Source organism: Cibotium barometz, chromosome 23 (genome assembly GCF_041138505.1).
Source record: "Cibotium barometz isolate CiBa-2024 chromosome 23, ASM4113850v1, whole genome shotgun sequence".
NCBI lineage: Eukaryota > Viridiplantae > Streptophyta > Polypodiopsida > Cyatheales > Cibotiaceae > Cibotium > Cibotium barometz.
Genome location: NC_141068.1, coordinates 54,427,173 through 54,449,970, shown reverse-complemented (window position 1 = coordinate 54,449,970; position 22,798 = coordinate 54,427,173). Strand labels below are relative to the sequence as shown.

Here is a 22,798-nt window from a genome sequence, read left to right as displayed (position 1 = left end):
ATCTCATAATAAATCCATGAAGGACATTATAAGGGATTTTGGCCTAGCTTGTTACAACATGTGCTTGCAGTGGGAAGACTCATCATAAATATCTCGTCAATATTTCCTCGGACCATCTAGATCAAAAGAAAGAATATTATGAAAACTTTGATGCAAATATTCTCACTTTTGACATGAACGAAGGCCCCATAGATCTAGATGCCACACTCATACTTTAGGTGCACTCTTAGAAGACTCCACGAATGATACAACCATTATCGCCATACAATGGATGACAAGCCTTTCAAGCCTTGGCAAGATTTTAAGGACAGAATTTCCATCATGTAGGGGGATGCTAACCCCATTTTGGCACTCTCCGCCTCATTAGAGTAGCACAATAAGTGTCATGAAATGGCACTATAAATCAATGTAATATCATGAGAACAACTGGCTAGTGTGTCCAAGCTTTTTAGTAACGTTTTTAAGTTTTGGACGCCCAAGTGTGAATAACAAACCCATTATAGCCACTCCTACTATAACATGGTTGAGGAAGTCAAACCAACAAGTCTACAAGAGCCCCCCATAGTGGCGGCAGTCTCACTGGGGCCCAAGGAGCTTTGAGAGCCCCCTCACTTGACCCAACCCTAGCATTTGTAGTTCCACGTGTGGTGGAGCAAGCCTTTTAAGGAAGCAGTGGAGGAGCTAAGCTAAACTCCTCCCACGGAAATTAATGAACATCTTAGCCCTTTACTCCCCTAGTGTACCTCTCATCTTGCGGAAGGCAGGGGCCAACTAAAGGTTCCTCCTCATGAGAAGGGTGGGAATCAAAAGTGTCAAGATTGAAGGTGGAGATTCCCATTTCTCAATTACGGTGTCTAAGCTTAAAAGCCAAGCATCTTCAAAGATTGGCTCAGAGGTGGATTGATTTGAGAAGCTTACAAGTTAAAAGCTTATCTTGTAGTGGGCAACCCAGGGAGCAAGAAGGTGTTTGCTTCACGCCATCAAGAGTAGTTGAACCATCGCTACCCAAGGGTGAGAGTCTACATCCGTGGAACCCAAGTCTATAGAGTCATCGTCGATGGTGGGTCATGAGTCAACATAATGTGAAAGACGACCAAGAAAGTGTTGGGGCTTTACATCCCACACCCAACCTCCTTTGCCATCAAAGAAGCCAACCAAAGAGAAGACATGCCTCTAGGAATGGTGAGGCTAGCCTCGATTTCCCTAGAAGGATTGATGTTTCCTATAAATTTTATAGTCCTTAACATGCCCCCAATGCCAGAGGAGCATATGCCATGGTTGCGAGCTACCCAAGTGGGTGCACGATTGGGGTTAAGACAACTTGCATCTCCCCATAGCTAAAGACACAATGACCTTATCTCTAGACAAGGGGATGGATAAGGCCTCAAGTGGAGCCACCTTGCATGATATCATGCCCATAGGGAAGGCAGTTGAGAGAGCAGGAGAAACTCTCTTTAGAAGAGTTAGCCATACCCTGGTATGAGTTTCCTTTTGAAAACTGGCAAGGAACACCCCTGGATAGCAATTCAAATCCATTAAGGCTAGAAGATGAAAGTGCTAAACCACTCGGGAACTAGTTGGAGTCCAGCTTGGGTGTCACATGGTTGGTGAACATAGTCCAGATCCTAGTGGGACAAAGCTACCCTTGGAACAATGGCTAGAAGAGGAACTATTGGAAGAGCTCTCCACGGTGCTCATGGTGGACTAGGCCGAATCCTTGCATACCGTGAAGGTGATAAGCGTGGAAAAGCCAGAGTTTAACAGATGACATAGAAGTCACCCCTCCCTCCCATAAGAAACTACAGAGCTAGTGAAATCCACTTATCCCATCGTACTCGAAAGGAAAAGACAACTGACCATCGCAAAACTAAATAGTGATTTTACACCACCACTTTGATTACTAGAGTTATGGCATAATTATAACATCAACTCATATATCCATTTTCATACTATGGAATAGTAGTAGAGTGCTTTCCTTTTGTAGTATGTACATCTTTATGTTATGGTTGCAAAGAAGTGAGAAGGAAGAGGAAATTCAACCATCCACTCTCTTGTATGCTTTGCTATGCATGAGTGTCTCAAATGCAATCTCTTTTATCGTGTAATTTGGAGCCTCACAAGATTTCAAAGGCTCGGTTTATCATCCTTTGAAAATAATTTAGCACTCTTTGTATCTCGTTAAGATTGGAGCAATTCTCCCGTTAGCATAAGCGTTAATCTCATAATTTTCAGCTATATCTTCTTACATCGATGTTTGATATAACATTATTTAGGAACATATTCTTGTGTGGTGTCATCTTTGAGCAATTTAAATGTATTTTGCCAATGATACATACTACACTAGATGTGGAAAAAGTTCTAGCTTATCTTTTGTAAGAAACTTTGTTTCTCGCATATAGCGATACAATTATATTCCCTCTGTGGTTGGGTAGCCTATGATTGGTGATGACGGAGTTTCTCATCTCTCTTTCAATTTAAGGCCTTGCATTCTTTGGTGGTACCAACCATTCCCATCATGAAGTACTAGAATTGAATGCTTCATGGACTACAACTGATTTTATGTGGCATGGACCCATAGCCAAACTAAAAACGGCTAACATTGGAGTCCTCACCATAATCTTCTAAGATGAAACGGGGATTTCAAAGGTAAGGACTCCAACCTTTAGTGACAAACTCTGAGTTTCCATGATCCCTTTCAAATGATGATAATGAATGTAGCACGTTTGGACATGATGAAGTTCAAGATAGCGACCAGACAGATCTAGTGCAAATCATTTTTTTTAAGAGACAAACGTACATGGAGGCAAGAAACCCATCGCCACTGGTTGGTGAAGGGATTAAGGATGCATCTGCTTCAATATAGGGCTTTGGATTTACCATTGCCCACACTATTAACAAAAACACACAAAATTCAACCAAAATAGTGCACCAGCAGCAGTACTCACATCACTTCCAAAACTTCCCACGTTCCCTAAAACAGCTGAGCTAAGCTGACAAGTATAAGCTTTTTAAACCTACACAAGCAAAGACATATTCAAAGCCCAAATAATTATCATAGATTTTTTTATAATCTCTGCATACAAGCATAAGCCAATCCACTCTTCTTCTCCAAATCCTCAGCTTACTTTACTCAAAAGAAAAAAAAGTCCTAGAAAACTGCATATCGTATTCTAATGTATCACTTTTTTTTACTGCTTTTTGCTTTTCTTTCCAAGTTAACTGCCCAGAAACATGTTTGTATCCAATCCCAAGAAACGGGAGAAGCTGACCTTCCAATCAAAGTAAAACAGACATTAGTATACTCCACAATTCCCACCATCTTTTGACCATCAACAGTAGTAATGCCTGCAAAAACATAGCATCATCACATCACAATGTAATTTAAACCTAGAGGATGCTTTTACTACACAGTATGTAAAATGCAACTAATCAGTGTCACTCGAGAGACAAAGCACATACGTCTTCATGCTTTACTTCCATGCATATGCATCTTCAAATCTCCAATGTTCATACAGAACTGATAGGCAACCACCAAAATACCCAAGCTTTTACAGAACAACAGAGCCAAGCCTATATCCCCCATCCCTCGTAATAATATAACATATGAAAGAAAATTCATTTACACAAGAACACTGCTGAAAACTGAGATGAGAGAAGGTTTGAGACAAGTATACAAGAACACCAGATTGTGTCCCGACTAACCCTCTCAAGGGCCCCCACAGCTGGTCGGTGTATTTGCTTGATTGTATTGCAAAGGTGATGAAGTACAAAAAGACTTGCTGTCTGTCCACAGGACAGGACTGAACTGGACCTGATTGTGGGCTGTTTTGGGCCGCCCCAGAAGGTCCCTTTGCTGTCCCAAACAGGCCACCCTGTTGCTACTGACATGGCCGCCTCTGGAGGGTGTGTTTACAGCTAGCTCTACAGGACGCCTGTTGTGGAATACAGCCGGCTGGTTGCTGGCTGCGTTTATGCTCTTCTTGCCACCCTGGACACGTGTTGATCTCCAAATGGCTGCCCCTTACTGCTGGGCATGGTCGCCCTCCTTACGTGATGCATTTAGCTCTCCTTGCCCTTGGCTGAGAGGTTAGTGCATTCTCCTTCCCACGCCCTCCCCTTCCGTCCCCCTCCTGAGGATAGGCACCCACTTTTGGCCAACATAGACCATCCTTGTCTGGACAAAACCCATGGCCCCTTTTACGTCCTTCACACTTGGGTGCCCACAACACCATAACCCCAAAATACCCATTGCTAGTGACCATAGGACAATATGGCTTTCACACATGCCTTGACATGTCTGCCGGGGACTTGGACAATGACTTGGCTGTCCCAGACACCCCACCATAGGTCTAATAAGTGTCCAAAAGGCTTCTACAAGTAGGCATGTACAATCATTACATCTCACTCCATTACATTATGCAATGAAGGTAATCCATGGCTCTGATACCAATGCAATGAAGGGATCATAACCAAGCTGAGATATGGGAAATGGATCTAAGCCATATCCATGAGAAGCCATGTGTTAACCCCACATGAAAGGTCATAGGCAAGCCATGTGTTAAACTACACATGAAAGGTCATAGGCCAACTCCCATGAAAGCCCAGGGATGGAAATACCATGTACTCCAAGAAGACAAGATGTCTCGTATCAAATGATCAACAAGATATCAAAAAGGGTACAACAGTCCTAGGGCTATTGCCTTTTATAATCCCGAGGCCCACATGTACTAACAACCACATGTGTAAATGTTCCTAAGCCCCATGTGCCTAGGCCCATCCCCCATGTGTACATGCATCCTAAATCCCTTTGTTGTAGTTGATTTGCAGAAGAACTTCAATCTTTGCACACTTTCTTGATGTCCCAAATGCACCAAGATCTGATTCTGCACAATTATCTTTGCAAACTTTGAAAATCTGCACCAAGATTCTTGAAACTTAGCTCTGCACAGTAAGCTTTGTATAAATCTACAATTAAACTATCAGCTGAACAGTAATTTGTGTGAAATCCTCAACAAAACTGCCATCTGCACATATATCTGCTACACTGAAATCTACATAAAATATTCAATCTGCATGCTCCTTGATGAAAACTGCATCGACATCTGCACAGTACTGTTCAATATCCTCTAAACTACCAAGATTCCTAAGAAACTAAGCAATTATAGAAAGAAACTAAGGTTTATGAATAGATTTGATGAAAGGAAACACTAATCAACAGGATTTTATGACTTGTGCCACAAGCACAACATGACTCAACCCTAATGACCTAGACTAGGGATCACGACACACTCTTGGCTCATTAAAAAGGTATCCTAAGTATAATTACTACACATGATGTCCACGTGGTCAGACGAGATGAAGAGGCCCGCTTCATGTGGATGCAATTAGCCAAGTGTCAAACCACTAAGCTAACAGACCCTGCGATTAAGTATAAACAAAATGAAAAACACACACAAACTCGGGCAGCTAGCTCACCGACCAACCATAGAGCCATTCAGACTGACCCCCGCACATAGAGGGATAGTAGCATCAGAAAATGGCTCCACGTGCAATCAAATGTAAGCACAGAGTAGTTTCAACTCCTTAAGTCCAAGTCTGAGGAGCTTTACCCCCAAAATAACTCATAAAGTCACTTATGTACGCCTCCTAAAAACTAAGAGCCAAATATAGCACATGTCTCATAAAAGCTAGTAACCCCCCGGTCCCCCACGTAAGATGCCTATCCCCTAGGCTATGGTTAACCTAACCTGAAGGTCTTAGCCTTGATCCTTGGGACATAACATACTTCCCTCCTTAAGAACCATTGACGTCCTCACCAATGAATCCGAGGAAGCGACTCTTCAAAATACGCACTTCCCATGTAGCCTCAACCTTAGACTGTCCTTTACATTTGATAAAGGACTCTAAATAGATGGTATGCCGAGACCGTCTAGTAAGTTGATCCAAAACCAACTCAGGTTCCATAGGAATATACCTAGTCATGTCCTCGAGGTTAGGGATCTCCTCCACTGATACAACCTCATCACCTTCACCCAGACGTTCTTTCAAATGACTAATGTGAAATACAAGGTGAATCTTGATCCCAAGAGGTAGTACTATTCGGTAAGCCACATCACTAATCTTCTTTTGATCTAGAAAGACTGCAACATCCAGAAGATAACTTGTAATGTTTGCATGTCCTCATATCATCGTCTTAGAGTCCTTTCGAACTTCAAGATACACCCACATGCCCTCTTGTAAAACTCTCGGGATCCATTGCTGGTTAGCATAATCCTACGCCAATGGGTGACTTCGGCTAATAACCGTACATTAGCATAAATGGGCTAAAACCACTAGCCACATGCTTACTAATGTTATAAGCAAACTGAATCTTTGGAAGATACCTTTCCCACCTAGATTGTCTCTTGGAGACATATGCCCTCAACATATACTCCATAGTCTAACCATCCAACTCAGGGTGATCCTAAGATGACATGCAAGCGTGTTTTCAATTTGGAAAACACTGATTGCTAGAAATGTGCAATGAATTTGGGACCTCGATGACTCACAATCTCCTCAAGAAGTCCTTTGAACTTATACAATTTCTCCACAAAGAGTTGAGCCAACTTGTGACTCTTTAACAACAACTTGGTGGGGATAAATCTAGTCATCTTCGTAAATCGGTCAAGAACGACTTAAATTGAATCATGGTCCCTCCATCGAGACACTTTGTCACTTGTTCTCACCAATTTGCCAAGTATGCAATAACCCTCCAATCCTAAGCCTTTCAGCTTTATTAAGCTCGTACTGGGTACACCTTTTGTGACATGTGAGAGGTTAAGACCGTAGTAATCACAACCTTAGTCTAACTGAACTGCACTTAATGATGTTTAAGAGATAGACAAATATGTGTCAATGCAATGCAGCTATATTAGATGATGAATGCGGTTACAATGAGATCCAAATGGATCTATACTGCTGAATATGCTGCCTATATGCTGAATATTCTGATATGATGAATGAACTGCTGTTCACTATCTTTCCCTTGTCTCCCGGGAAGGAAACGCTGAAGGGATGCTTTGGAACAGATGCTATGCTGATGGGATGCTGAAACGCAGATGTACTCCTGTTACCTGGGAAGGAAATGCTGAGGAGATGGATGCGTTTGCTGAAGATGATGGACTGTATGCTGAATATGATGGACTGGTTGTTGAATGCTGATGCGTTGGCTGGATATGCTGCTCCCAAAGCTTCCTGGAGGAGATGCGTTGGAGAACACTGGGCTGAATGCTTCTGAACTGATATGCGCTGACCTATATGCTGAGATAAGAGGCTGAAAATGCATGATGAGCCAGATGAGATATCCACTACATACTGCTGCGCCTCTATTTATATGAGTGAGGGCTGCTGGTCGGCCAGCCTGGCTGCAGTCGGCCAGATGCACAAAGCCCACGACTGACATAAAAGTGCACAAACGCTGGTCGGCTGATGTACATATGCTGTCGGCTGATGTAAACAGGCTGTCGGCTGCCTCCACAAGCCCTGAATGCTGGTCTACATGGCTAATGTGATGCTACCATGCTGAATCCAACTCATACCATGTGGTACATGCTGAAAACATTCATTTAAATGCCTGAATAATGCCTGATAAAATCCTGATGATGTCTATGATGCTAATATGATGCCATGTCACTGTACACCTGAATGGTGTGCACGTGACATTCCCCGCTGCTAAACTGTTGCTGGGTGGTATACCTGGCAACCTTCGACTCCTCTGTGATCCTTCTCCTCCGAACCACTGCCCCCTTTTGTCTTCTGCTGCCGAGACTGAGGCCGTCTGCAGGAGTGAAATCCTTTGAGCCAAGACTCCATGTACTGCGGGAACTGAATGGCAAATGCTGCTAAAACTGCTTGGAAATACCTGAGGCACCGCTGACCTGCTTGTGGAAACCTTTCACCTACCATCTCCGTCGTACCTGAAGCTCTGAACCTCCTGAGGCGATGTTGGAGCAAACTTCCATCTTCTGTGGAAGAGAAACCCCCTGCTGCTGCCAGTTGAAGTCCAAAACTTATGTCCTCCTTTGATGATGGATGTCATTCTTCCCCCGAGAGTCCATGGGCAACATGTATGCCTTGCAGATGCAAGATGGACTGCTAAGATGAGTGCTAAGATGTTTGCTATGCAAGCCATGTGCAACCCTATATGCTGTGCAAGAATGCAGATGGATGGGTTACTGATGCAGACCTAAGGGAAAATCCCTAAGGGTGGCTTGCAAAATTTTGAGAACTGGGTTTAACTGTGCGGAAGCGATAAAAATGATGTCTCACTGAATGGCTGATGAAATAAACATGCTCTAAGGCTGGTTACCCTGTAACGCTCTGATACCAATGTGACATGAGAGAGGTTAAGACCGTAGTAATCACAACCTTAGTCTAACTGAACTGCACTTGATGATGTTTAAGAGATAGACAAATATGTGTCAATGCAATGCAGCTATATTAGATGATGAATACGGTTACAATGAGATCCAAATGGATCTATACTGCTGAATATGCTGCCTATATGCTGAATATTCTGATATGATGAATGAACTGCTGTCCACTATCTTTCCCTTGTCTCCCGGGAAGGAAACGCTGAAGGGATGCTTTGGAACAGATGCTATGCTGATGGGATGCTGAAACGCAGATGTACTCCTGTTACCTGGGAAGGAAACGCTGAGGAGATGGATGCGTTTGCTGAAGATGATGGACTGTATGCTGAATATGATGGACTGGTTGCTGAATGCTGATGCGTTGGCTGGATATGCTGCTCCCAAAGCTTCCTGGAGGAGATGCGTTGGAGAACACTGGGCTGAATGCTTCTGAACTGATATGCGCTGACCTATATGCTGAGATAAGAGGCTGAAAACGCATGATGAGCCAGATGAGATATCCACTACATACTGCTACGCCTCTATTTATATGAGTGAGGGCTGCTGGTCGGCCAGCCTGGCTGCAGTCGGCCAGATGCACAAAGCCCACGACTGACATAAAAGTGCACAAACGCTGGTCGGCTGATGTACATATGCTGTCGGCTGATGTAAACAGGCTGTCGGCTGCCTCCACAAGCCCTGAATGCTGGTCTACATGGCTAATGTGATGCTACCATGCTGAATCCAACTCATACCATGTGGTACATGCTGAAAACATTCATTTAAATGCCTGATAAAATCCTGATGATGTCTATGATGCTAATATGATGCCATGTCACTGTACACCTGAATGGTGTGCACGTGACACCTTCACACAACCCTCAACAAAGGATTTTATGTGCGACCAATAGAAATGCCGGCTAACCAAGGCCAAGGTTCCATATATGCCCAAGTGCCCCGCACTAGTTGCATCATGGCACTCATGCAATATCAAAGCTTGGACGTCCAGATCATTGGGCATACAAACCTTTGCCATCCTTGAACAATAATCCACCTTAAATAGAACACCTTTCCAATATCGTCCTCTCAACAACTCATTGGAGTGTCTCGCGGGCTGCAACCGACCTAGACCAATTTCCAAATTCGATTAAAATGGAAATCATATTGGCAATGCCCTTTGCGAGATCACTCGTTATCTCAACAAAAGAGAGGGCATTGACCTCCAGAATCCTACTAAGTGCATCAGCAACCCGATTGGTTGCTCCCTTATGGTAATGAAACTCAAAGTCAAACTCCTGCATGAGGTCAATCCATTTGGGGCTGCGTGTTTTTGTTAGGCAATTACCACGTCTACAGCACCTTGATGATGATGACAATATAATTGATCCGTGATTTTTTCTCTGCGAACTCCACCACCCCTTCCACCGGCTGCAGTTGGCGGCGCTAGTGCCCAGCAGGCCACCAACGCTAGCGCACTTCCCTGCAGCGCCACTGACCTCCTCTCTTCTGCCTAGTATTCTCAAACGGCCGCTCCACCTTCCAGCCTCGCCATCCTAGTTGCGTTTTCTCTTGCCAACCATAGCTCAAACTTCATTACTCTAAGGTTTCAAAACTTGTAGTCTTGTAAGGTTTCAAACCTTCATGTTTAAGCAATACAAGGAGCATTAAATTCGTGTTATATACGTTGAGACCTCTGTGTCGTGCTCCTTTGCTCCACCGGCCTCTGCAACAGTCAACACATGTGCAGCAAGGTAAAAATTAAACATATCCTTTACCCTTTGAGATAAAGTATTATGGAGGAGATTATCCTTTTCCTCGGGTCATCTGTATTAGCCATTTGGCCTCCGGGAAGTCTTGGTGTGAACACCTCTACCCACGAGCACTTTTTACTCTGGCTAGGCAGAGGTTTTTTCCCCGTGGGAACACACCCTTGTCTGTTGGGCCTTGAGCCTTAACGTATTTAGTACTTTGTACTTTCATTGCATATCATCAAGTACATTTTCCAACACGTCTCACTCTCACGTTTTTTCTCTGAGCTCAATGTGTCTCTCTGTGAGTGTTCTCTTGCAAAGCTCCCACACATTAGCCAACATTGGTAGCAAAGCATGCTGCACATGTGCTGACGTCAATCAGTTTCCTGCCTGCTACCTGCCCCAACAGCTTCCCGCTGGTCGCCCTGCTTAGTTGTGGTCGCCTTGCTACTACTAGGCTAGATCTTCAGCAGTCGCCACCAAAAAAAGCCGTTGCCACCCCTGCTTACGCTCAGCCTCTAATTAGCAAGCCCCTAAATCAACTTTTGATTCGAGGATTTCTGCCAGCGGCAACTCCGCTGCGACTAAGCCGCTTGTTCCGCCCATCACCACCACCATTGCATAGCCAAATTTCCAAACCAAAAATTTTCAAATTTTTTTGTACATTTGTATTCCTCGTCCTTTGCCGAGCCTCCCAAGCCGAAGCACACCTAAATCGAAGCCCGTTCAAGCCATTGAATCCTGTAACTTTTCAGCTTCTCAAAAAACAGAGCTGAATGGAGCCCTAAGTTGAGTCCGGCATTCCTCATGCTCTCTCACAATGCACTCAGCATTGAAATACAACATTGGGCATTGAAATACAAAATTGTGATTGATAGAATGTGCAGCGAAAGAAGGAAAAGTGAAAACACAGAAGAGCGAGAGAGAGAGAGAGAGAGAGAGAGAGAGAGAGAGAGAGAGAGATGGCGAGGAAACACAGGTGAGAACCTGCTCTCAATATCATCACCAAAAGGAATACATGTCCCGAGCAAGAGGGGAGACCCTCGTAAGTGAGGGACTGTAGCTACACAAGCTAGGCAAGCAATGCTGAGCAGTGAAATATGAGGGAGGCATGCCGGCTATATATACCCCTAAATGAAGGCAACCGACTGGTGATAAATATCTCCACTACTGGGGAAAATCCCAAGACCATAAAATGGAGAATAAATATAGGTAAAATATATGTGAGGGGTGACCAGCCCCTCTGACTAACATGGTCAGCCCTAGAGGCTAAAATAGAACAGCAAATAGGAAGCCAACAAGTAGGGGATGATATCTAACATCCCCTCTCAGCACCGGATGCTGAGCAAACTCCAAGAAGCCAGAGACGCCGTCCTCAATCAAAGATAAAAGACTGCACAAACGGGTACCAAGAAAGCTCCACAAGCAATCTCCTCAGCAACTCAGCTACAAAAGCAACATAACAAGCTGCCAGGTACACCGCTCCTCTGGAAGAAAACAACCATATAGGCTGCGATGTGCTGCTCCAAATAATGGTTCCAAACCCAAGTGTAAGAACACTCCTCGAAGTCGAATGTCGTGTATCCAGCCTGGAGAAGGTATGAAAAACCTCATAACCAACCAAGATCAGATCCTGTAGATAATCAATCCTGAGAGAAGCAAACTGCTCCTCACTGGAACCCTAAAAAATAGAGTCAATCTGCTCCAACTCTGTACCAAGAGTAACCAAATGCTGTATAGAAGCATCCTTTGAAAAGGTCGGCATCGCAAGATGTAAAGACTCTCTAGAAAAGATGGGATCCATCTGCTCAAACTCCATAACATGAGTTGCCCAATGCTGTACATAAGTACACACCACTGAGGTGGGCATCGCAAGATGAAAGGACTCCACATCCCCCTCTGAAAAAAGATATCGTCGACTGATATAAGTCCAACCTGATTCTGATCCAAATCCAAAAAACTTTGAAAGTACCACAGTGCCCCAGGCACAGTTAGCAACCAGAGATCCAAAGCATCCCACTAGGTCCAAAAAACCATCCTCCAAAACAACAAGCCAGCAGAACTGGCAAGGGGAGAGGCATCCTCAGAAGCATCACAAAGAGATGAAGAGTCATAGTGAGGAAGGGAAGCAGGAATATAAACTGCAGAGGTGGTAACAAAGTCCTCAAAAGCATCACAGATAGCAGAAGACTGTTCAGAAGTAGAACCAGATCCCAAGAATCAGCAACAAATAAAGGATCCATGTGAAAGGATCACACCGCAAAAGGGCAAAACACTCTCCTTGTTCTGCAAATACTACAAAGAACACAAGCTCGGACAAAATAAACTCTGCTCAGGATCTCTGAAAAGATCACTGCTCTCCTCCAAATAACTGTAAACTCCTGTCAAAGAAGAAAGTCTCCACATATACAACACAGCTCCTGAAACTGATCCTCAAGTGAAGTAGCTGGAGAAAGGCCCCCTCTGAGTGTAGAAAACTCCTGTGGGAAGCAAAACGCAACCAAAACACTGCTATACAACAAAAATAGCACTCTACCGCCAACAGAAGGCAAGGAACATGTAGAAACCGGGAAACCGTGTAGGCCAGGAATAAAACACATGTATAGATGCTCCAAAATCAGCAAAACATTGACTGAAATCTGAAATTCAAAATCCTCCTCAAGTACCAAACTACCTCCAAAGCCACAATCCAATCAAGAAACCCCCTCTGCAAGTGATATGTGTCCACTGGAGAAGAAAACGCAGCCAAACAAGGGCTACAAACCTGAAAATTCAGGCCACCCAGAGTCCACACCTCCTATGAGAAAAAACGCTCAAGAGAAGGTACCTTCGGGTCCAACAGATGAAGCCCAACTGAAGGTAGAGAGGGCTACCAGCAAAATCGGTTCAGAAAAACGCAGCAACCATGGCTGCAAATCTGAAAACGCAGAGGTATAAGGGGCTGAATATGGAAACGCTGAAGCCTCAGATCAAGAACTGCTACAGAGAACAATCAGGGGGTAAGAGGGATGGCACAAGACAACCATAAAGGATAGGCCAAAGGGAGCCCAAGAGATCCAAGATCAGGGCTGGGAAAGCAAGTCCAAACATGCCAAAAAACGCAGCCTGTTTGGGACAGCTATGTTGCTGTCCAGTCTTGAAAAAAACGCCTAAGAACCCCTGGAAGGTGCCACCAAGAAGGACAGGTATGCTGTCCAAAAAAAACACCCTTGTCAGGCTGCCAAGAAGCTGCAAACTGATGCCCTGAAGAGAGGAAACTGCAGCCCACTGAATGGGTATCAATCAACCCTTGAAGAAACGCAAGCTTCAGCCTTCAACGCATGAACACAAAAACGCAGATCTGTCCATGGGCCGAAAAACGCAGATATGAAGAGGTAGAGGAGGGAGCATCCAACGCTGAAAATCACCGGCGCTCTGATACCATGATAGAATGTGCAACGGAAGAAGGGAAAGTGAAAACACAGGGGAGGGAGAGAGAGAGAGAGAGAGAGAGAGAGAGAGAGAGAGAGAGAGGAAACACAGGTGAGAACCTGCTCTCAATATCATCACCAAAAGGAATACATGTCCCGAGCAAGAGGGGAGAACCTAGTAAGTGAGGGACTGCAACTAGACAAGCTAGGCAAGCAATGCTGAGCAGTGAAATATGAGGGAGGCATGCCGGCTATATATACCCCTAAATGAAGGCAACCGACTGGTGATAAATATCTCCATGACGGGGGAAAATCCCAAGACCATAAAATGGAGAATAAATATGGATAAAATATATGTGAGGGGTGACCAGTCCCTCTGACTAACATGGTCAACCCTAGAGGCTAAAATAGGACACCAAATAGGAAGCCAACAAGTAGGGGATGATATCTAACAGTGATACCCATCTTTGGGGTCTGTTTTGGTCATCAAGCCTCTATTCAGATAACTTTCCTATCCCTACACTCTCTCTGTCATCACAATACATTTGAAGGTCCTTGTCATCAGTGAATCATTGGGCATTACAGAAGCTTGCCTTTCAATGGACATTGAGGGTTTACAATGCATTGTGCAGCGAGCTTGGGACAGATTGTCAGTTATCTTTGAGACATGGCTAATAATGATATATTTGGGATGCTTTCTGCCAAGGACAAGCTTGATGGGACTAACTATCCCATGTGGGTATATATGATGAAGCATGTACTGGTTGCAAAGAATTTGTGGGTATATGTATCTGGTGCTGAGTTAAGGCTTACTCGTCCCACATTTGCAACTAGCACGTTAGGGGGATCCACTGTTGGAACGAGTGATTCTGGTTCCACTGAAAGTGCACCACCTGCACATGTTCCTTCTACACAAGAACAACTCAGATGGGATGCTAAAGATGCACAGGCTCATGCCTTGATTGCTCTCTCATGTAAACGGCAAGTTATTCCTCATATCCATTCATGTACCTCTTCTACAAGTGCATGGGATATACTTGCCTCTTTATATCAAATCCACAATGAAGCTCGTGTAGCTTATCTCCGGAAAAAGCTTGACTTGGAGCATATGACTAAGGGTGATTCTATGGATAGATTCCTCACCCGTGTTAAGGATTTGCGAGGGCAGTTAATCAATATTGATGAGGTGATACTTCACAGCTCCCTTGTCTCTACGGTTCTCAATGGTTTGCGTGAATCCTATCAAGGATTTGCTACCACTCTTCGTCTCTTGACAAAGAGAAATACAGATTTTGTAACCGCTCCCTATAGGAGGCCTACAAATCGGAAGACAAAATACACATTTTTAGAGCACTTAACTAATACCAACAATGAACATTATTAGCAACATTAAAACTGAAAATAACCAATAACACTTGACACCAGCGCTGGGGCCAGAAAGGGCCGACCTCCCCTCCTCAATACATTCGTATTTCTTGGAGTATTTATATGTACAAGTGTCACAGGACAATAGGCAAGATTTCTCCTCACATCGAGTGAATACAACTCAAACAATTGGTACTTGTCGATGAAGGCTGGACAGTCGAAGAAGTCCCAAGTCACAGACACACTCCCATCTTCACTGGGTGCACACCTGCCTTTCACTGGTCTTCTGGGACCGTGCACCAACAAGCACGCTCGTACTAACACAGATAAAGGGGTACACCGCAGAGGGAACATTGCCTAGTTCTCCCAGATAAGCTTTGCTTCCAAATTCCCTAGCTCTCAGAAATTCTGAGGGCATGATTAGCACTACCACTCAGGGAAAAAACTAACCACACTAGGAAAGCTTTCTGAGCATGGTTAGCATAAACATGCTTTGTTCCTACTCTGCACAAAACTTAAAGAAATCTTTGAACTTAATTTAGAAAGTATTAGTTTTACTCAAATAAGAAATACAAGGCACTTGGTATATCTTGTAGCAGGGATCAATGGAGATGAATTCCTATCGCCATGCAGTCAGGTCCATCTAGTACAGCAAGTACAATTCAAGTACAATAGGTACACTTTAGGTACATCACGTATAATTCAAGTACAGTAGGTACATGGCAAGTACAATACTTGCAATAGGGTACAATCAACCAAGTACAAGGCAAGTACAATACTTGCAGCAGGTACAGCATGTACACGTGCAGTTTGCGGGCAGGTGCAAGGCAGGTACAGTACTTGCAATAGGGTACAATCAGCCAAGTACAGGGCAGGTACAGTACTTGCAACAGATACAGCAGCAGATTCAGCACATGGGCAGCAGCTGCAGGTGAGTTCAGCAGATACAGCACACGGGTACAAGGTGCAGCAGTAGGTGGTACAGATTACACCGTACAGCACACGGGTACATGTGGGAGGCAAGTACAGCTGAGGTACAACAAGCGATGGGGAGAAGGTACAACGAAAGAAGCCAGCCACCACCCACGTGGGGAATCATACTAAAGTTCCATGCAAAGCCTTTTTTTAAAGGTTATAAAGCCTTAATACATAATTAACACTTATGGGCACCATCAAAAGAAAATGTCCAGCCCCTTTTTTAAATGTGTGAATACATTAGCTTCTAACATTTTAAAAGGGGCCAAAATGGTAATACTTACCACTTGTTCACACGCCACAACAAAGTGTCAGCAAGCATAGGTTCATCTTGGCTATTCCCGCCCGCACCCCCCACCCCCCCCCCCCCAAACAGTTGCTGCCTTGGGGGGTGCGATAAGGGAGGCAGAGGGCACGCACAGAGGGCGAACAGTAGAGGGCATGCACAGGAGTGCGCACACAGGGCAAACAGCAGGGACCAGCACGCAGGGGGGGGGCACGCCAACAGAAGGGACCAGCATGCAGGCTGAACAGAGGGGAGGGGTGCAAATAGCAGATACGAGCAAGGCGGCCACCAACGTGCAACGCGAACAGAGGGGAGGGGTGCGAAGGTGCTCACACCATTGAGAGAGAAAGAAAGAAAGTTATATTAACATCTACGGAAGACCCCAAGGGTCTATGAGACCAAAAGTAATACAATGGTACCATGGATATCCTCAGCCATGGAAAACTGAAAGAAAAAGTAAAATGAAAACATCTGACAGTACATATGATCAACAAATGATCCTATGTAGAGTGAGATATGTTGTGATCAGCTAATGACGATACCCGCCTCGGCCAAAACCGAGAGAGAGAGAGAGAGAGAGAGAGAGAGAGAGAGAGAGAGAGATTAACGTTTGCAGAAGACTGAAATGGCATATGAGACCAATCCGCATATGAAACCAATGTGTATACAATCTAGATAGGAATGCCTGAAACAACCCCAGAATGAGAAATAAAATGAAACGTGCACGTAGCTAAACATAGCGGATGCAAGAATAGTTTTGTGAAGCAATGGTTAACTATGGCCAGACACTAATCTGCAAAGGCTGCAAGCTCACTGTTCATCAAAGCCATAGGGTCACAAATGCAGCAGGAAAGGGCCCAAACAGTGAACCCTAAATGTGTATAGACTCCACAGAGAAATATCCACGATCAATATCTTTTCTTGCTGGTACCGTGTGTTGGTAATCTCCTCCTGCTACCGGATGTGGCTCCACAAATCCTAGGTCTACAAGATGCTGCAAGTCCCCAAGCTATTCGTGGTGGGTGGGCCTCAATCCAGCTCTGGCTGTAAGTTTTGAGGGCTAGTTGTATCTCTCTCATGCACTCCCTCCAAAAAAAAAGGACAAGGTGTTTTGTGAGATGAAGTGATTCGACAAAGAAAAGCAGCATGCAAATGCAACATCAAAAATGACTGCAAAACCTCTTAAAGATGTGAAAACACACCAAAACTCACGAGTATGGTGATCCTTATGTTGTAACTTTACAGTGAATTCCCATGAAAGAGAGAAACTACTTCATCATCACCACTATACCACGTAAAACTAAGCATTTGCCATTCTCCATTGTTTTTGTGAAACCACGAAACACTAAGGTACTAGTTTTTAGAACGTGTTTGACCTAGCAGCCCTTACAAGCCAGATTTCCGATTGAGTAGCTCTATCTTGATGTAGCTAAGTCTCCCTTGGAGCTTGGCATCGAAAGCACTCCATGCGACTCGCAAAATTATGTTCATTACATCCAGGCCTGCATTTTCCAAAAGCCACAATTCAACTGAAGAAAAAATGTTTACACAGGAAGCACAGATTAAGAAGCAGTAACCTTCGGCGTTTAAAGAAAAACAGCATCTTTCACTTTTGTTCAATCTGTAGGCTTGGCTTGACAACCACAAGTTAGGTCATGCAGCTTTAAATTTATATGCCAAAATCTAGACCTGTACAGCTACATCTGCTCTCCTACAATTGCCTTTGATTGAAACACAATGCCAGAACATCATGTTTTAGACAATAAATAGCACGCTTGTCATCGTCTTTTCTGGCCCAAGTCCCACCAGAAAACCCCCCAAAAAAGAACTATGGATTTTGTGAAAGTATTGTGTTGAATACAAGGTACATACTGCTTGCAACTTTAGCTATGACAGGCTTCCCTTTACAAGACTTAGCTTGTAGAACAAACCATGGACTGCCTTCAAAAAGGTAAAATCTTCAAAAATACAGAAAATCATATCAGCAGCTTCTGAATGACTACAGGTGGCAAGAGCCACAATTCAGCAGAATGTGGCTTAAAGTGGTATTCCAGCGATTGCATGCCCAGATTTGCAAATTTTCTGTCTCTGTATTTGCTATTATCTTAGCTTCCTTGGAAGCCACAAGCAAAGCCACGACCTAGAAACCTGAGTGCCATCTTTAAGTAGTACGGAGCTATCGGTTGAGTTGTGAGCTGGAGCTCCCCCTGCTGCAAGCCAGATCTCTGCGCCTTCACACCCCCCCCGTCCTTGCCATCACCTTCTCCCTTTCTCCTTCACCATCCTTGCATGCAACCTTTCTCTGCGCCATCCCCAGCCCCTACTCCTCTGCGCGCTCCCATTTTGCACCCCCCCCGCCCCCCCCCCCCTCCTCTTCAATGCTGCCCCTGCCTCCCCTGCACTGCCCACCTTCCTGTCCACCCTCCACCTGTGTGCCTTCATCTCGCCCACCCCTCCCTCCTTTGCACTGTCCGCCGTCCCCCCTCCCCCTCCTTACACCCCTTCGAGCTCTCCTCTTCCCCACAACCTCCCGTGCCCTCCGTGTTTTCCCTATGTGTTTCCCTTTTGCCTCTCTGCCACCTCCCGGTTCTGCGCTCCCCGTTCCTCACTAGCCCTCCCTCTTCCGTTGCCCATCACTCTTTGAGCAGGTAATCAGCTTCCGGGTTTTCTTCATCAACAAGAGTAGGCGCTTCTGGTCTTCACCTTCCAGGAGGACTCCATGGGCAATAGGTCAACAAAGCAATACAAAGGTCTCAAGCCAAACAGAAGAAAGCAACTGGTAAGCATAGAAGAACTCTTGCTTTTGAGAAAGGAGATTGGGTTTGGTTAAAGTTTGATATAACCAAACTCAGGAAATCCAAAGAAAAAGAGCACAAATTCCTAAATTAGCCATTAGAAACTATGGACCTTGTCAAGTCAACAAAAAGATTAGTGATGTTTGTTGTGGGTTGAAACTTCCAAAATCCTCCAAGGGTTGAAACTTCCAGCTCATTGGAGGATTCATAATGCCTTCCATGTTAACTTTTTAAAACCCTATGCAAGACCACCTCCAGAGGAGCCTATTATGGAGGAACCACCGGATGTGGATGAACATGAGAAGATATTGCAACCAGAACAGATTATCTTCCACATGATTCGAAGAAAGGAAGGAATATCACCAAAAAATTCCTCTTTAAGTTCCAAAACTATTCTCACATGGATGCTAAATGGATGCCAGAGGAGTATTTCAAGGATTATCCTAAAATACTCACAGCTTATGAAGAAGTTGTCGACAAGCCAGAAGCACTTCATTCATCATTGTCTTGAGGCCAAGACAAATTCGAAGGGGGAGGGATGTAACCAGCCTCCTACTATGTTCTTCAAATTGCTCATTGTCTTGTATATTGAATTAATGATTGCTCAAAACGGTTCCATATGTGAGTTGGTAATTATAAAAAAGCTCATGGAGCATGAATTGTGATTTGTATATCATTTGAGCAGCTAATTAAGCTAGAATGCTCATTTCTGTTTGCCAATGGACATTGGCCAGAATGCCGAAAGTTTCAATCTGGTGGTCATAGACAGATGACTAGATTTAGCACTCTGGTGGTCAAATTAATCAGAATGCCCAGATGAGTGATAAGTGGTTTCGAAGGCGAAACCAGATACTCAAATCATTTGAACAAACCATGAACATGTGAATCTTTACAACAAAGTCTTCTTGGACCCAATGCATGCAACTCCTAGATTTTAGGAAAGTTGCTATTTTTGGACAAACTCAAATGGATATTCTGTTCGCATCATTACATCCACAAGCTAAAGAAATGGGGGCACTTGCCAAAGCATCTTCGACAAAATCTTTACCACTTGAGATATTTTTAGCATACAATATTATAGAAGAAGCACCTCTCAAATGAGGACAAGTGGCATCTAGAATGGGACATGTGGCATCTAGAATTGGACAAGTGGCCTTACACTTGACAATTTAGCTAAGACTCGTCAATCAAAGTAGCCACTTGTCATTTGGAGCTTACTCTTTCCATAAGCCTCAAATCTATTAATTGGAGCACTCTCTCTTCATTTTTCAAGCACTTCTAATCAATTTCAAAGCTGCATACTAGAGAATACACTTGCTGCACATTGTCAACAACGATCTACAGCAGCTGTCCTAGCTAGATTGCACCATCTTTGATGAAACCAACGTGTGGACAAAAAAGATAGCTTGCTTCCCACACTCTACATAAATTAGGGCTAGGGTTTCCAAACCCTAAAAAATCAGAATTTTCAGATTTCAGCGGATGTACCCGACTCTAAGCATCTTTTCAGCTCTCATCTACTGTAAAGGTTCAGGTACTTTGTGCCCGTGGTTTGATTCAATAAATTCCTGCAGAGGGAGGCCGTTCCCCTCTCATCGAGGCCTCGTTTCTCTTTTCTCTGAATCCTACTTTCTTTCATTATTTGTGATTGTTGATTAAGTGGGTTTGTTACAAGTAGTTCATCAATTTTGTCACTTTCACGTGTCCTTGTGTTACAGTAGCCGCTTCATCATCCCCAACCTAGGCCATTGTCCCTTGCCTATTTTCAGAGGCGAACCTCCATCTCTTAGCTTCGATAGTGTGCTCCCTCGCGGCCTCTTCTTTGATTTGCAAGATCTTGGAGAGCCACCCTCTGTGCGAAAAAATCGAAGGTTTTCTCCAGAAAGCCATCATCAACAAGCCTGACAAAGTCAATGACCTCCATTTTCTTGGGCGTGGCGTGGCTACTCTCATGTGGAGTTCGGTTCACCTGCAACAATTGATTGTGTGATGCGGCAAAATCCCGTCGTGATACGCAACGTTCAAGCATTTTTCACACCATGGGTTTGACCCCCTGGCAAGTGTATCCGGCTTCCTCATGAAGGTCTGCTTCTCTGGAAGGAGTATCACCCACTGTTTCGCTCAATTGGACGATTGATTGGGCAAGTTTGGGAGTCCCCACAGACAGCCACATCAATGGTGGCCACGATGGGCAGACACCCCGCCCATCAAAGTCTACATTGCCTCCCCGGAGGATCTTCGCCGCAAGTTATTGCGCTCCGGCAATCCAATTCTTCAGTCGTGTTTCAAGATTGCTCTATGAGGAGATCCTTGGGGATTTGACAATGGTATCAAAGCAAGCCTCGAAGAGCGTGCAAGTTGGTAGGTAGAGAAGAAAGAGGTATGAGTTCGAGATGACTGCTGTTTTCTCATGTATACTATTGTTTTTTCAGAATTCAGCATATGGGTTCTTGTTTACATCATTGCTACCCAGGTTGGGCTATGGTCTTGGTAAGGGTCGTTTTGAATAGCATGTGAAGAGTTGTTTTTTTGGCAAGGAGAGAAGCAAGAGAAATAGTCGGTTGTGAATCAGCAAGCGAAAGAGAGAGGGAGTGAGAGCAGGTTGACTTTGCAAGGAGAGCAAGTTGCATGTGCATGAGAAACAGGCAACCAAGCCTGTCGCGAACGACGCGTAGACGGGCGGCGTTTTTTTTATTCACTATTATTCGCAGGTGACAGTGGCGACCTTCCCTGCAGTCGACGTGTTGCGGGCACCCGAAAGCAGCGCCTTTTTTTTAAGCCTACGTTTTTTTAGCCCTTTCGTTGCTTTTCATTATTTTATTTTTTTTACGAAGACCTTACATTTTCCTTTAAAAAACGTAGCATAATAATAATTTAAAAAAAGCTACGTTTGGTTTTTTTTTTAACGAAGGCAAAGTGGTTTCAAAAAAAAATGAAGATAGTGTGTTTTTTTTTCAAACACGACTAGGGTGGTTTCTTAGTGTGGCTTTTACAAAAGTCATTCCGTGAGTTTTTTTTTATATATACAAAAAGCCACAAAACAAAAACAAAAGCTTTTGGATGCTTATAAAAAACGCCTAGCGTGGGCTTCTAGAAACACATCTCTTGGAGTTCTCTTGCACCATCTCTTGCTTGCAGCCAAGCTTTTCTCTCACTTGCCAACTTTTCCACTTCATGATTTCTACCCAAGCTTCAAAGTTGGAACCCGCTCTCGAACACGAAGACCTGCCAGCTCCTGAGGCCACCGATGGCGATCTTTTCGAAGATTTCCTGACTAAATCTAATTTTTGGGAGTTTAAAGTTACTTTCGAGGCTTTTTTTACGGAGCATCCGACAAAGGTCACCGCGCAGATGCAGATTTTGCAAATTTCCATCTCTTTATTGACCACTACCCTATCTACTCTCTCCGGCATGAATACCTTGGCGTCTGCTTTAGGCCCCAACATCACTCCGGAGCAGTTTGGGGGCAAGCAAAAGCAACGTACCAAGGAGATTGTGGACACGTGGCTACATAAGTGGAACGGCTTCCAATGTTTGAGCGCTGTGATCACACCCAAAAGCTCTTTGTCATAAACCGAATAATTCTTTTCGATGACATCCAACTTTCTACTGCAGTAGGCCACGGGTCTATTGTCCTACTGGAGAATTGCACCTATGGCTACAATACTGGCATCAGTAATGACCTCGAAAGGTTCATCCCAAGATGCTAACTTCAGAACAAGCGCTTCTGAGGCTACTTTCTGGAGTGCACGGAATACATAAGCGCCTTGCTTGTGACTGTGACTTTTTGTCTACGAGTTTTCACCCCCTTGAGCAAGTCGATGAG

The 22,798-nt window shown here is 44.3% G+C and overlaps 1 protein-coding gene across 5 annotated transcripts in view; it reads right to left on the bottom strand.

Moving 5' to 3' along the window:
* Nucleotides 1–3,031: 3,031 nt before the first annotated feature.
* The window catches only part of LOC147626102 (RNA-binding protein involved in heterochromatin assembly dri1-like), a 48,371-nt gene continuing 28,604 nt past the window's right edge, over nucleotides 3,032–22,798 (bottom strand). The window contains exons 3-4 of one of the 5 annotated variants that reach the window (XR_015268784.1): nucleotides 17,554–17,679; nucleotides 3,032–3,345 (exon numbers count right to left, since the gene is read on the bottom strand). Coding sequence is in view for 3 of the 5 variants with exons in the window: in XM_086817663.1 (XP_086673789.1) it covers nucleotides 17,607–17,679 (73 nt within the window). In the remaining 2 variants the exon portion in view is untranslated. The remainder of the gene's footprint in view (nucleotides 3,346–17,553; nucleotides 17,680–22,798) is intronic. The other 4 variants (XR_015268785.1, XM_086817663.1, XM_086817664.1 and 1 more) reach the window with 4 other exon arrangements.